This window comes from Elephantulus edwardii, unplaced genomic scaffold (assembly GCF_000299155.1).
Source record: "Elephantulus edwardii isolate Elephantulus edwardi_28Jun2011 unplaced genomic scaffold, EleEdw1.0 scaffold00005, whole genome shotgun sequence".
NCBI lineage: Eukaryota > Metazoa > Chordata > Mammalia > Macroscelidea > Macroscelididae > Elephantulus > Elephantulus edwardii.
In genome coordinates this window covers 30,614,123-30,630,569 of record NW_006399755.1, presented here as the reverse complement: position 1 = coordinate 30,630,569, position 16,447 = coordinate 30,614,123, and the positions used below count along the sequence as shown (strand labels likewise).

The 16,447-nt window shown below is 36.7% G+C and overlaps 1 protein-coding gene across 1 annotated transcript in view; it reads left to right on the top strand.

Moving 5' to 3' along the window:
• INADL (InaD-like (Drosophila)) overlaps window positions 1-16,447 on the top strand; it is a 462,714-nt gene that overhangs the window by 83,092 nt on the left and 363,175 nt on the right. Inside the window, exons 13-15 of the mRNA XM_006879774.1 lie at window positions 965-1,099; window positions 6,587-6,751; window positions 10,733-10,861. Coding sequence (XP_006879836.1) covers window positions 965-1,099; window positions 6,587-6,751; window positions 10,733-10,861 — 429 coding nt within the window. The remainder of the gene's footprint in view (window positions 1-964; window positions 1,100-6,586; window positions 6,752-10,732; window positions 10,862-16,447) is intronic.

The window sequence follows — 16,447 nt, the reverse complement described above, 5'->3', positions numbered from 1 at the left end:
GCATTGCAGTGCAGCTTCTTAGGTAGCCGATAAAAAAATCACTAGCTTCATCTGTGATTAATGGGGTGTGGTGATTCGCTTAAATGTTACGTTCAGCACCATTGAGACACTCAGTTTACCTTTGGCTAGAGTTTCTCAGTGTTTGACATTAATGCTTGATATCAATGCTTGGTATCCTAACTCATAGAAACCTGTATCAGCCAACAGAATCAATCCTAGAATGGAATAATTATCTTATTACACACTTATGTCTGCCTTCCCCTCCACTCTCTAGTTGAAACATTTTCTCACTTAAATTGGCTAGATGAAAAGGGATGCATTTAGATGAGGTGCTGCTTTCTTGGCTTAGTTCAAATAACATTTAATGAGCCCTCTTTAGGGCCTGTTACTGTGTTAGTGGCTGAAGTTATAAAGATAAAAGATACAGATGCTGCACTCATGCTGGATGGGGAGCCATCAGTAATAGAGGAATTTTAAACACAACATGCTGTGAACTGTGAGAGATACAAAGATTACACAGGAGCCCAGATAAAGGCACTTTAGCTCAGAGACTGGGGAGGGTTTCCTGGAACTGACAGTAACTTGATTTTGAAGTATAAATTGAAGTCGGTTAGATTATAAAGAGGAGGTAAGATGTTCTGAGTGATGGAAAGACCTGTAGGAAAGTGAAACACAGAATACATTTGGGGAGCCATGGAAGCTTCAAGTGCTTAAACCTGGAAGTAGGCATTTGAATATCTGTCTTTCTATTCTGATGGAATCAGGTAAAGTGGAAGGAGATTAAGAAGGCAAGTTGATCTTCATATTTCTTTAGGCCAGTTTCCCCAATATTACCTTCTCTAGGGCCTTTGGTAATCTATGTCAAGAGGTGGCGTTCTCATGTCACAGTCTTACATGATGGAGAATTAACAGCTAGACATGTCTTTGCTACATTTCATGTTTCTGCACTTCTGTTTTGCTACAGCTGCTGCCTATTCACACTCTGAGGCTTGGTGTGGAAGTGGATTCCTTTGATGGGCACCATTACATCTCGTCCATTGTTCCAGGTGGCCTTGTTGCTACACTGAGTCTTTTACAGCCCGAGGATGAGCTGCTTGAGGTAAAATTTATGAGGGAAGAAAGATGGCTTTCAGGGCAAACTTTTTTAACTTCTGAGAAAATATGTTCTTACCAGAAATACACTGAAATCTACCTTATATCAATGTGTGGGAGGTACATACACACATATAAAAAAAAAGTACTATTAGTTTTAAATACAATCTGTTTTAAATTGATTGTAAAGGAAGTAGATAGTATGTTTTCAATTCATTCCTCCTCACCCCAATTTTGGGGTTTCCTGAATGCTGAAATTCTCTTTGAAGAGGATACTTAAGTGATTGACCAAGAAAAAAAAATTGAAAGTTTGGTTTTTAAAAAAATTTTAGTAGCACGATCGTTAGGTTTTTTTAGCAACATTATTTGTAATTGTGTATCACTGATTCCTGTTTAGAACATATATAATATTTATTTGTAGAATTGTTGATTACTTATGATAAGGTTAAAACTGGGTGAACTACAAGACTTCTGTATTTTGCTGAGTTCTCAAATTGTCTCTTCCAAACACAGTTGCCGCTAGTGGGCTCACTCGGACTCCCAGCCCTCTTTAAATCAGGACACTTACTGAGCACCTTTGCTTTGACGTGCATTGAAAATTTTGGTACAGTGGAAGCACAGGAAACAAAATGATGTTTAAAACTTCCAGTTTTCCAAATAATTAGGCACTAGCTTCCCTGACTTGCACTGAATTAGTGGTAGAATGTTGACATGAGTGGATATTTCTTAAGTCTCCTTCGTTGTTCTTTAAACAACATCACAGTATCTCTTAAGCCTCTAAAGAAGATTTGGAGGCAGAGAGGAGGTGGGTAAATTTGGAGAAGGCTTCACAGAAAGGAATTCCCCCAATAGTTAGGATCCACAAGGGTTTGAGCTTAATAGAAAAAGAAACTTAGCCTTAGGAGTATAGAGATTTCTCTCTGAGAAGTGGTATTGGGACTGGCATTACTTTAACAATGATAAGGGCATAAAACGAACCTTTATGGAATTATCTGAGAATCAAGTAAATTAGTGGAACAATACTTGTCCAGTAATATGTATACTAGAAATGTATATGAATATCTAATAAAAAAGACTTGACAAGACTTAAGAGGGCCTTATATGAAGGAACTAGAGAAAGATTATAAACTTTAAATTAAAAATTGGTTTGTTTTGAGTAACAAAATACAGAATTAAAAAGGTCTCAGTAAAGTTAGGCAAATAAACTCCTAAACTTAAGGAGAGAGACTCATGTATATGTGTGTGTGTGTGTGTGTGTGTGTGTGTGTGTGTTTAATGTACTCCTTTGAGCTTAAAACCAGAAATACAAATACGCTTTGGGGGTTAGAACTCTGTGCCAAGTCTCAGCCCAGAACAGCTATTTACAGCAGCCATAAATCCCCTTAGATAGGAGCTGGTAATGGGAAATGTGACCAATCCCTTTAGCTGTAGAGAGTAGTAAAGAGAACTACCAGGCACTGCTATAATAATTGGAGACAATTCAAATGAATAAATAATGAGCTAAATAAATATTTAAATGTACTCCAAGATAAAAACCTGAAAAGCGATTTTCCAATTTGTTGAAGTAATGTGAAACACAAACTAATAGTTGTGTATGGGTAGGATTTCTGCTTTGATTGTATCTGCTTGCTTTCTTTTAGGAAGTACTCATTTGGTTGCATTTAGAACTTTCTATGCTGGTGACATCACTTGGTGTGCAATTCTCCCAAGAATAAACCTTTAATCAGCTGCTGCAGTTGCTATTCCCTGAGTCCCTTTCATCAGGCCTAAGGCCCTGGGAGATGATATTTACTTTTCCACCAGGGCTAGTTTCTTGAGGCATGTGTGAGTCTTTTGACCATGTGGTGATTTCTTTGTAAATAATTAAGAGGTAGGGAGGTTATGTCTGGCCTGATGGCTAAGTGCTTGGGATGTTACAGACCTGAGAATGGCTCCTAGGAATAGTTCCCTAGGGGCTCCCATTGCTGCAAATCCAGCAGCCACTGTCCTCTTATTCTCTGTTGCAAATTTTTGATTTTGTGGGAAACATAAACCCAAATTACTTTAAATCAGTTCTACCCGTTATTTGTGCTACACCTGTCAGGACTCATGCCAAATTAGAAATACATTTAACCCTTGCATGACGGAATTCTTTTTAGCTTTGAAATGTGTGTTTTGCTTTGTTTTTTAATATATATACCATGTGTTTTCAATAATGGAAGTTAAAAGTAAACTAAGGAAAAAACCCATTTTTGGGGAGGGGAAATAATAAGCATTTTGATGCAGTTATGTGGGACACATAAGTCCCAACTGAACTCTGGTGGTAGGTGGGTGGTATGAAGTCCATCTCTTAAGGTTGGTGGTATTATATAGATCCTCATCAGTCATGTTACAAGGAGGGGCCAGTCCTTGGAGAGGATGTCATGCTTGGGAGGGACAGCGCAAGAGAGGAAGACCCTCAATGAGATGGATTGATTCAGTGATGGGGTAATGAGGGTAGGTGTGTCAGAGACAATAAGGTTGGCACAGAGTAGAACCAAGTTTAGGGCTCTTGTTCATAGTGTCACTATAAGTAGCATGTGACTCGATGGCACATAACAATATCAGTAGCATGTACAACTGAGGTAACTTCCCAAGACATCTGGGGAGCTGACACCGAAATGAGTGTTATTTTATGAAATAGGAATGTAAGAGTCAAATATTAAAAGAGTTTTTATCACTTGGAATTATGCTCATGCACCAGCCTTCCAAGGGTTTCAGGCAGATCAGCTGTTAGTAAACCATAGTGAGAACTGAAGGACTTTTGGTGGTGCAATGTGCATAAAGTATCAGGCTGGAACAAAAGTTTAGTGGGTTGAACCCATCAACTGCTCTGTAAGAGAAAGATGGCCAGTCTCCCGTAAAGGTTAACAACCTCACAAACTTGGTCCAGAGTTACTTTGAGTTGAACTCAACTTGATGGCAGTGAATTTGCATAGTCAGAGCTGAAGACTCTGATGATGCTGTAGTAACAACAACTAGCTACTCACCAAAAAAGTTAGTGGTTCAAACTCACCTGCTGATTCATAAGAGAACAATGAGACAGTTTGCTTCCGGAAAGATATACAGACATGGAAATCCAGAGGGATGCCCTACTATGTCCAGTAGGGTCAAAATGAGTCAGAATCAACTTGATAGCAATGAGCTTTCTGGTTGAGTTAGTCAAACTGAGCGAGCATCCTGAGTGAAAAGCATTTATCTGAAAGTTATGCCAGACTTCCCTTTCTAGATAAGTTGATTCACCTCTCATGGACCTTCATCATGTTTTCAAGGGTGTAAATGTAACTATTAAGAGAATGTTGACCTTTTTCCTGTGGAGAGACAGGTGGATGGATAGAAGTAGACTAGAAAATATAATGAAGCATAGGAAGGGGAAACCATGAAGGTGTAAAACATTAGGAAAAGCACTAATCCAGTGATGGAGTTCTGGTTGTCTAGCTGTAAGAAGCTGCTTGTCCAGAGGCACACAGTTCATACCTATCAGCTGCCCCATACTAGCAGTCAGGAAATCAGAAGATGTGTGGCACTGGGAAAAGCTGCTGTCATCGATCTGTCCAAAGTGCTAAAGAGTAAGGATGTCAATTTAATGGCAAGTGCTCCTGAGATCCAAGCTAGGGTGGTTCGTTCCCCCACCCCACCACCCCCCAGTTGCTTCTTTGGCATATAAGTGTTAGACCGTGAATAGAGTAACAGAAGGAGAATCTATGCCTTTGAATTATAGTGTTTGGGAGAAGAGTACCAATTATTTCGTGGACTTCCAAAAGAACAAACAAGTCTATTTGGAAGAAGTACTCCTGGGGAGCCCCTTAGAAACAAGGATGGTGCCCATACTTAGGACATGTGGTCAGGATGTACTGGTTCTTAGAAAAAGACAACATCTTGGGAAAGGTAGAGAATTTGAGAAAGACCCTCAACAGTATGGATTGACATGATGATTGTAATAGTAGTCTCAAGCATGTCCAAGATTGTGAGGATGGTGCAGGATAGGGCAAGGCACAGGGCTGTTGTTCATAGGGTCACTGAGTGTTAGTTGACAACAACAGTATCACATTTTAGGATCCCCCATGACACAGTAGTTTAAGCACTGGACTGATAATCAAATGGTTGGAATTTCAAATTCACCATCTAGACAGTCTGCTTCTGTAGAGATTTGTAGCCTTGGAAACCCTGCAGGACAGTTCTACTGTGTCCTGTACAGTCACTCTGAGATCGGATTGATTCCAAGGCAGTGGATTTGGTTGATTATTTTGTACTTTATGTAAGGGTATGTGTGTTTACAACACACATTGTGGTTGTGTACTGTCTTCAGAGGCAGTAAATTACATGCAAGGAGACTGCCTATCTGTCTTCTGTGGAGCAGCTGGTGGATGTGAATCACGTTCTTCAGAGCTCTCTGGGGTGTGTGTGTGTGTGCACTAGATTATACTTGACCTTCATTCACATAAAATGATTTAGCCTTAAGTTTTAGAAATGTAAAATTTCTAATATATTGTTATTACTAAAATAATGTGATTAAATTTAAGTATTTTGTTTATAAGGAAAATGAAATCTTGTGTTCTATTTCATTTTTCTGAAATGATTAAAGCAATAATTAACTTATTCATTTGATGTCTGGTCACTCCTTTTTTCTAAATAATATTTTATTTTAATTGTTATTTTAGTGAATATTTATAGAGAAGTTAGATATTCATTCATTCATTCATTGTTGCACATTTTATTCGCTCTCCCTCCTTTTCCCCTCTCTCAGTTTACTTTTTTAAAAAAATATTCATTCATTGTTGCATGATTACCTCTTCCCCCCAGCCCCAGTCCTCTTTGCAATGATGTATCTCTTATTCTGGGGTGCTGTTATACATATAATGCCTAATCATATATTCATTTTAGACAGTTCTTCCTTTCATCTGTTCCAATGCTATGGTTATTATATATCTATGCTTCCTCTATTCTCCGCCAAACTCCTCATGCTAGACCTGCTTTATAACTGTGGTGGTATGCAGTATTTGTCCTTTTGTGACTGAGATATTTCACTTAACATGAGGTGCTCCAGAGTCCCCAATGTGTAATGTTTTACAAGTTCATTATTTTTCAGTGCTGCATAGTATTCCATTGTATGAATAAACCATAGGTTTTTTTATCCATTTATTTGTTGATGGGCATCTGTGCTCCTTCCATCTCTTTGCTTTTGTAAATGATGCAGCAATAAACATGGGTGTGCCTATATCTGTTTGGATGGTAGTTATGGTTTCTTTAGTATGTATTCCCAGTAGTGGCATTGCTGGGTCAAATGGTATTTCTATTTCCAACTTTTTGAGAAAAGGCACCATTTCACACTCCCACCAGCATTGAACAAGGGTTCCAGTCACTCCACAACCTCGCAAGCATTTATTGTTTACTGTTCTGTTGAACTTTGCTGTTGTTACTGGGGTGAAATGATATCTCATACTTGTTTTTGTTACTTCTGACATTGTCTTCCTAGGTCAATGGTGTACAACTCTTAGGAAAATCTCGCCGAGAAGCAGTCTCCTTCCTCAAAGAAGTGCCACCCCCCTTTACCTTGGTTTGTTGTCGAAGGTTGTTTGATGATGATGAGGCTTCTGTAGATGAACCAAGGACCACTGAGCCCTCACTTCCTGAGCCAGAGGTAGTAAAATGAAGATGCTACAGTTGCCATTCTGCAAGATTGTCCTTGAATTGTACTGTGAGAGGGAGTGGGGAAGTTCCTCTCTCACCCACCCCCTAATTTGACTGTAATAATCTCAAAGGCAACAATGCATATATCTTCAAATTGTTACTTTTTATTTAATGTTGTAAAACTCTTTTCTTTCTTTACCTTGAATTGTTGGTGACATTAATGTGCATGCATTTTTATTTCAGAAAGCTTTTTTAGTAATTGCTTGGACTCATTACTTTTTGCTCCCATTTCAGCTCAGTTCATCTTAATAAGTTTAAGATGTTGGTGAGTGTTGAATATCTAATGGAGTTCTCTTTTTCAGCGGCTTAAAAATACAAAGATCTATGACCAATTTTGAAATGAGTCTAGAAATTGCTGTAAAAGCCTTTAGGAGGTCAGAGAATGAAGTCACACATTCTGCGTGTTTACTACTCCGTTTTACGAGCATTGTAATGATGAAAACATGTGCATTGCCATCTTCTGTCATCTGTAACCTTATCCTTTGGGCCACTTTTCCACCTTGCTAGTCTCATAGATTATAGTTCCATTAACAACAGTTCAGATCCATGGAGCCTTCCCATTTATCTGGGTAAAGGATGGATTTCAAGACAGTTGGGCCCTAGTGCTGGCACGGGCCCAGTTGCCATCGACTGGAGTCTCTTAGTGACCTTGTGCGTGCCTGAGTACAACTGTGCTTCCCAGGGTTTCCAACGGCAGTTACTTTTCAGAAGTAGATCATCAGGAATCATGACACACCCTCCCTTAATGATCTTCATATTGCTCATCGGAAAATGAGGATAGTTATAATCCTTGCCTATCTCCTCAGTTTATATGAGGATGAAATGAAGTGATAATACAACTTTCCAAGCATGGTGCTTTGTACTTCAAAGTTATCCATAACTCTCTCAGCAAATGTTGTTGTTTTATTCTGAGTAAAAATTAGTTATAGGTATCCAAATCTTTTTCTGACTTTCTAAAGAACTTTATAGTATTGCTTTTTAATCATTGATACTTTTGTGTATATGAATCTTGAAGGCAGAGATTGTATCCTAAATTGAATTTGCATATCATGGTGCTTTTATTCAGTGCTAGGTATATAATAAAAGATGCTTAAAGATAGTACATATTGATATTTTTTAAAAAAAATTATCTTTTGTAAAAATTATTTTTGAGAATAAGCTCAGAAGCTCCACTTTTGTGATTTTTGCTACCTTTACTAATATGAAATGTTGGTATTGGCTTACATCTGAAGGTTGATAAAAATGCCTTTAATCTAATCTTGCAGGGTGTGTAAATCACCAGCCCTGCTTGCTGACTCTGTGCTCCTATCCGTCACTCTCTACCACAATGGACAAACAGCAGCTTTGAATTATGCTAAATGTCAGCCTTGCTGTGCATTAGTTGATTGCTTTCTATTCTGTAAATACAAGGGTTATGCAAAATTGATTGTATCAAAAATGATATATATCAGGTCGGAATATAATACTGAATGTACTTTCGTTGCCTTGAAAGTTGTATAAACTTGCAATGTATAATTATACTTAGTATTATGACATTCTGGCTCTCTTTTCCTCTGTTATTTCTCATTTATCCTGATACTGTCTTATGTCGTTAAGCCCTTTTCTGGATAGGCAACTCAATCAAAATTCTAATCCTCATTAATCAGTGAGGATATTAAATGCCCCAATAAAACTCCCATCATATTGTATAGTCATTAGAACTTTAGTTTTTATTGAGTGATACATGTATTTTCTTTTAAAGTATACTACACTTCTTTCATCAGACTGAAATATGTACTGGTGACTAATCCAGAACTTTCCTGATAGTTTCAAGTTTTATAATTAAAGAAATTCTTCCTATGGTCAGATTTAATCTAGTGCAGATTGGACTTTGACCATACATGTCTTAAAGTCTCAAGTTGAGATCTGGAGCAACGCTAATTTTAAAAATGTTTTTTTGTTCGCCAGATAGCCTTTGAATTGTGACAGGCATACAATACTGTATTACCTATATTATGGACTACCTCTAGTTCTCTAGACTGCAGATAGGGACCTCTGCAAATTATTGAGGAGTAATGATGTCAGTTTGAGGACTAAGGTGCATCTGATTAAGGCCATGGTTTTTCTGATCACTTGCTATGCATCAGAGAGCTGGACAAAGAAAAGAGATGGCAGAAGAATTGATGCCTTTGATCACTGAACATCACATGGATGGCCAAGAGAACAAACAAATATGTCTTAGAGAGGGTGCAGCTGGAGTTCTCTTTGGAAGCAAGGATGAGAAGGCTTCACCTTACATACTGTGGGCATGTTGCTAAGAGAGGCTGTTCTCTGGAGAGGGACATAATTCTTAGAAGGGTGGAGGGTTGATGAAGGAGAGGAAAATCTTCAACTAGGTAGATTGACAGGGTGACTGCGGCAATGGGCTCTAAAGTGTCAAGAGGTGTGAAGGTGACACAGGATAGGACCAGGTTTGGATCCACCGTTCATGTTGTCACTGAGTTGTACTTGACAGCTCCTAGCAACAACAACATGGACTTTCCCCCCAAATGCTTGTGTGACAAAGGTACTGCTCTGTGTTAAGTGAATAACAGTGGTTAACTCTGGTAGCCTTATGAAATTTGAAGTTTCTAGTCTAATCTAGGGCCAGGAACTTTGTTATTTTTAAGGCTACTAGAAAAAAAAATCCATGAGCTTAGAGGGAAGTTCCAAGTAATTTGGGGAATACAAACATATCAAAACCACACACCCCGAAACTCAGTGCTATATAGTATTGATTCAGACTCGTAGTACAGAGTAGAACTTCTGTGTAGGATTTCCCCATGGCTTAATCTTTTTAGGGTATTCTGGTGGCTTACTGGATCAGAAGTTGAACTACTAATCCAGAAGCAATTGGTTCAAATCCACCAGCTGTACCATGGGAGAAAGATGTGTAAATCACTCTTCTCATGTGATTTATGACTTCTGAAAACTTGCTGAGGTTCAGGTGAGTGTATTCCGATTTGACAATAATGAGTCTAGTCTGAGTAATCTTTATGGAGATAGAATGCCACGTCTTTGTCTAATAGAGCAGCTTTTGGGCTCAAGCTACTGACATTTTGGTTAACAGCTGAGTGCATAACCACTGCACCAGCAGGACTGTTAAAGGATACCATTTAAAAGAAGCCTGAAACACCTTTATTTTCCTGGTTAGTCATCTTTCTGGCTTTCTAGCACATTCTTGAAATTCCGTATCACAGTGACTCTTGTCTAAAAGAAGGAGGAATTGAGGCTTCAGGAATTTAACAGTATGATAACAGAGAAAGTAACCAATGGTTTGTGTGCTTGGAAGGTCTGCTGATATGCTTCCTTCATGATCAGCTTTTCATTATTTCATTGCAGTGGTTTTTTCCTTGGTTTTAAACTTAAGTGGTTCCTTTTGAATTTACTTCTCTCCTCTCTCCACCTTACATTTTTTTAGTAAAGTTTCTTTCAAAAAATTCTAGGAGGCATCAGAAGCTGTTTCTGTGTGTCCTGTTCTGACTTGTTTATTTTGGCATCTTTCTCTCTTGTCTCTCACTGTAATTAGGAATGCAGGTATTCCTGCTTAAATACTTTTTAAGTGTATGATGTTTTAAATTTTACTTTAATTGCATATTTTTCTTTTATGCTTCTAATGGGATGACAGAACTCATTGAAGTGTAAGAGGTCAGTGTTAACACTTTGAATGAAGTAGGTTATTTAGTTTAAAAGAAATAGATGAACCATCTGCATTCTCCAAGTGCTTGAATTTTCATAGATTTTATACTTGAATGTCTGTGCCTAGTGCATGGCCCTATTGAAAAAGTTTAAAAGAAAAAGCATGCCAAGAAGAAAAATCCTCTTTTTGGTAGATGATATGAAATTCTTAAGATGTTGATTCTTTGTAGAGTGGAAATAACAGAGTTTTGAAGCAATCTTCTTTCTATTTCAGGTAGACCACAATATAGACATCAATTCTGAAGATGATGATGGAGAATTAGCACTGTGGTCTCCTGAAGTTAAAATTGTTGAGCTGGTAAAAGATGACAAAGGCTTGGGATTCAGCATTTTGGATTACCAGGTAAAAGGACCCTCAAACAGTTAATTTGTAACAGATTAGTTTGTATTAAATGAATATAAAATGGTGGTTGTTTAAGGCAAGCATTGACTTAAGCAAATGGAGTGATTTCATGTCCAAGACTACTATGTAAAAATGTTTTTTAAATTTTCTTTACTATTTCTATAATCAATACCCCCCTTAGTAAAATGATAGGTAGTAAAATACTTATGCAATAAAGGAAGCAATTGATTTATGCATGTGGAGACTAGACTTTAGTGTAACTTTTAGATGGAAATATTTTCCTTCAGTTTTGGTCCCTCAGTTTTTTTAGATATATTTCATGTATCCAAAAATTGACTTATTTAAAGTATATTTACAGCACTGTGCAAGTATCATCACCATCTAATTTTAGAATATTTCCAGCACTTCAATAAGAAGCCTCATACAAATTTGCAGTCATAGACAATTCTTGTTCTGTCCTCTCTCCCACTGCCTCATCAGAGGTTTCTATCCTTCCTCCCTACTATATTAAACTCAATGAGCTTAATTAAAAGAACTGTTCCTGGTAAAATGATAAAAAAGTTAGACAGTGAGGTGAAACTACAAATCCACTTAAAGGAAATGTGAAAGATCACAAAAGGAAAAATGTATACACACACGCACACACACACACACACACACACACACACACACACTCCCCTCATACATACCCACATACCAGTTTACCAGTTACTGTAGTATTTTTAGAACTTTGATGGGGGTTTTAATCATGGAGGATTAAAACTATTGGCAAGAGAGCTCTTTACTTTAAGATAAACATTTTAATACTTTAGTGCTGCCCAAACACATTGTGGTTTAATAAAGCAAAATGTACTCTACCAATGCATATGAAATGCTAAGTGATCTAAAAATCAATTCTTTTTTCTTTTAATATAATAAGGCAATCGGGAACATATTAAAAGAAAAATATTTTGAGCCTTATGTAACAGCATTAATTCCTTTCTTTGGCAGTGTGATTTAAGATTACTGAAATAGATTCTACTTATCTCCCCCCCCCCCCGGGATATTTCTGTGCTAGAGTGCCTTCTTGGCTATTAGAACTTCTCTTTGGATTATTATTGAATTATGGGTTGTTGATGAAAAAGAAAACATATTTTGGGAAATGTCTTTTAATCAGGAAATAACAGTACTTTAGGATTCTGAAAGTTTATATATTGCTTAAAATTAGAGTAAAACAAGAAATAGCAAAGAGTATGTCATCTTCCCGTTCCCACTGTAACTATCTTAACTATCACATTATATCTGCTTAGTAAATATTTGTGAAGTAATTGAATAAAGTATAGGTTTGCCATAATTTACTGTAAGTTAATGAACAAACTCAGCACAAGTTCTTGTAAACTCCTTTGATCACTGTGATTTAGTTTACAGAATACCTTTCAGATGTGATCATAGATGTTCAGTTAAATTGCCCATAATAGAGCAATCTATGTATCTTATATTATTATTGTGTGCCGTTGAGTCAGAACTGGTCTATAGCTGACCATCTCGCCATCCTCCTTTGTAACAGCTGGTAGATGAAACTGCAATGAAATTTCTTGCTCCTTTATACCATCGTAGGGTCACTATGAGTCATACTCAGCTTGACGACGATCAACAACAACAAATAATACCAGAGTAGAAATCTCTATAAATATTTGCATTCCTTTTTTTAAAAATATTTGCATTTTTATATCCTGCTTTTATTATTACTCTTCTAGTATTATCTGTAAGTTTTTATTTTGCATATTGTAAATGGTAAGGCCGAAATTTGAAAATGAACTTGAATAAAGAATGACTCTGCCGGAGAAGGAGGGACAGTTTCCTCCTGTACCAGTCAGATATGATTTGACGGTACATGCTCAAAAAATAACAAAATTTTTTTAAAAAAAAAATGAAAAGAAAAACTTGATGTCTTTAAATGTTTAAATTCCTAACTAACAAAATAATCCATTTGTCAGTTCTAAACATGATATCTTTTAAAAAAAAATATAGTCAGTATTTACAATGAAATATCTTTTGTTCACTGTGTTCATTGCTGGTGCAGATTTAATTATTGTCTTTATTAAATTCTAGAGTCTTTTTCTCCATTCATCTTCATTCTCATCATCACCACGTACACTGACATTTGTTTCTGTGAAAATTACATAAAGTGATTTTGCTGCAAAAGAGTTTTGAGGGAGAGTTTGTTTGGTTTTGAGGTTTTTTCCCTTTTCTTTGTGTATCTTGGAGAATGGATAGTAAAGCTTATGTAATTTTATTTAAATTAAAAGGCTTCATACACTTCCTTCTGTAGTAAAGCCCTGGAAATAAAACATTTCATGTTAGTGTGGCCGTATGCTACAAGTTTTCACCATTTATCAGTGGTATATAGAATTGTTATCTCTGTGACATTTATATGACAGGTAAACACAATTTAAAATTTGCTTTTGCGGGAAGTTAGTTAATTGGTAATACCATTCTTTCTTGTAATTAGGCAATATATCCTGAAATTTGAAAGTGTTTTTTTGCAAGGCCAAGTGAAGGTTTAGCAAAAGCCACGAAAGGTCAAATTCCCAACTATTAATATATTCCGTTTGTCTTGTGTGAATTTATTAGGAAGCTGAATAAGGTGAATAGAAATTTGCCTCTACCTGACTCTCTCATATTGAGAACAGTAGGTTTTGTGGAATAGGTAGTCATAGAATTTTCAGGTATTAAAAGGATAGAAATTTTTACTTTAAAATATGACTTGTTTTACTTTCGTTTTATGTTAATTACTTACCTCTAGAATATACTTCCAGGAAAGCCTGGTAAAATCATGCACAGCATTTTATTTCCTTAGTACTGCTGTGCTAATTGGTACCTTAAACAACTATGAGATAGCATCTCACCCCAGTAAGAAAAGCAAAATTCAACAGAGCTGCAAACAACAAATGCTGGTGAGGTTGTGGAGAAATTGAAACCCTTATTCACTGTTGGTGGGAATGTAAAATGGGCAACCACTATGGAAGGCAGTGTGGCACTTTTTCAAAAAGTTGGAAATAGAAATACCATTTGACATGGCAGTTGCACTACTGGGAATATACTCCAAAGAAACCAGAACTGCCTCCCGAGCAGATATATGCACATCCATGTTTATTGCTGCTTTGTTCACAATAGCAAAGAGTTGGAAACAACTCAAGTGCCCATCAACAAACAAATGGATAGAGAAATTGTGGTATATTCACATAACGGAATATTATGCAGCACTGAAAAATATAGGACTCATGAAATATTAAACAAAATGGGTGACCCTGGAGGACATTAGACTGAATGAAAGAAATATCTCAGTCACAAAAAGACAGATACTACATAATACACTGTTATAAAACAGGACTGAAATTGACGTTGGGAGGAAAGTAAGAAAAGAGGGGATAAATAATGTGCAGGGCATTGAAACAGATGGGAGATAACTGTATAAGAATATATGATTAGGTATTATTGACATGACAAGAGTCCAGAATAAGAGCTGCATAGTAAAGTGGTCTGGAAGAGTGCTGATGGTGCTGTATAACAATGAAAGAACTTTTTTTTCCCAAAGAAAAAAGTGAACTGGGGGGAAGGAGAGGCAGGGAGGAAAATGTACAACAATGAATGAATGGAAATCCAAGTTCTTTATAAACTTTCAATAAAATCTCAAATAAAAGAAATAGAGACACTGGTTAAAGGGCTACGGTGAATTTAATGAAATAATATATAAAGAAATGGGAAATAGTACATTATTATATCAATATGAATATTATTAACAGTCATCCAATTTAGAAAATTACATTTTTTACTTTTGTCAAATGTTCTTAAAGATAACTTCACACTAAACATATTTGTAACTGTACAGTTTTATAAATTTCACTAAGAAAAACAAAACTGCTGATGGTTTCAGATTCCTGGAGAGATGCTGCCTTGTATTAGCAACACCACACTCTACAGAGTAGGCCTCCAGAGCTCCTTACCTATTTCATTAGATTTGGAGAACTGATAAATAGATGTCTTTATTTAGTGAAGTGTGGGTAAAGGTGTTTGCTGGCAACGCAAAGGCAGGCGAGAAAAAGACAGACACTCTTGCCATGTGATTCTGACTCCATGGCAATGACTTTGCATTTGAAATAGGAACTTAATTGTAAAATTACATTCTAAAATTTACCCAACTCCTGATTCATATAAGAATGATCCATTTAGGGATTATTGACAAAGAATTTGCTTTTTGGGAAGAGATGAATCAGCAAATAAATTTTTTTTAACTGGCTCATGGAGCAGGGAGGTAGAACTGTACAGGTTGAATATTTTAGAATTTATAATGGTAGTCATATAGTTGAGAGAAACAAAGCATGCATTTGTAGTTGAAATGAGAGAGCTGACTCCGATTACAGTCTACAGTTAGTAATGTAACTACAGAACAAAATGGGGAAACTAAATTTCAGAAAAGCATTTTAAATAAGTTTTCTCTAAACTCATTACCATTTTGCCTCCTGGGAACTCACCCTTTAGCTTTCTGAGGATGTAGTTCTTTTTTTTAAATTTTATTATTTTTGTGTGAGTGTACCATCAAAATCAGATCTGACTGGTACAGGAGGAGATTGTCCCTCCTTCCCCGGCAGAGCATCTGGTGGATTCAAACCGTGCGCCTCTGGGATTGTAGTACAGCTCCTTGCCACTAGGCCACCAGAGCTCCCCTGAGGATGTAGTTCTTAGAAGGAGGAGATAGTGTAACTTTTTCTCAAAGGACCTCTTAGGGTTTTGGACCTCTTATGCTGCATTTTGGTTAGCATCTTAACATGCTATGTTTAAGACTAGCAGAGCTCCACTGACTATTTTGGGGGCAGAGGAAAAGAGAAAGGAGCAAGGCAGAGAATAGTTATAACTCAAATAGTGCCTTCTCATTAGATTTTTAGGGTAAAGCAGTAATAGAAGTTTTGAGTAAAGTTATTTTTAATCTTAAACATTGGTTAAACACCACTAGGTAGTACTCAAATTTTGTTGTTACCTAACATTGGGTGGATGAGAAAACTCTTAATGACTGAATGAACAAAAGGTCTGAATTTTGCTCTATCCTGCTTCATCTTCATGACCTTGGATATGTTACAGTCACTGTATCAGTCCATCCTGTTGAAGATGTTCCTCTTTCTCTCACTCTCCACCTTTCTAAGCATGATGTCTTTTTTTAAAGACTAGAACCTTCTGAGAGGGTGCAAAAGATATATGAGATGAAGTATCACAATTCTTGCCTCTAAGAAGCAGCCTCAGAGTTGTTCTTTGAAGACAGACTTGTTTATGTTTTTATAGTCCATGGAACATACAGTACTCTAACACCACATTTCAAAACCATTGATTCTTCTTCTGTTATCCATTCATTGTTCAACTTTGAGATGCATACAAAGCAATTAAATATACTATGATTTTGATCAGCTATGCTTTGGAGAGTGCTAAAAAGCAAGAATATAAATTGATTCAGTCTCCACTTTTTTGTTCTGGTATGGTGATTTTCTGTGCTCCTTTTAGTTTCTTTTGATGCTTCCTGCATCATTCAGTATTTTTGTCTGTAGTTTTAATACG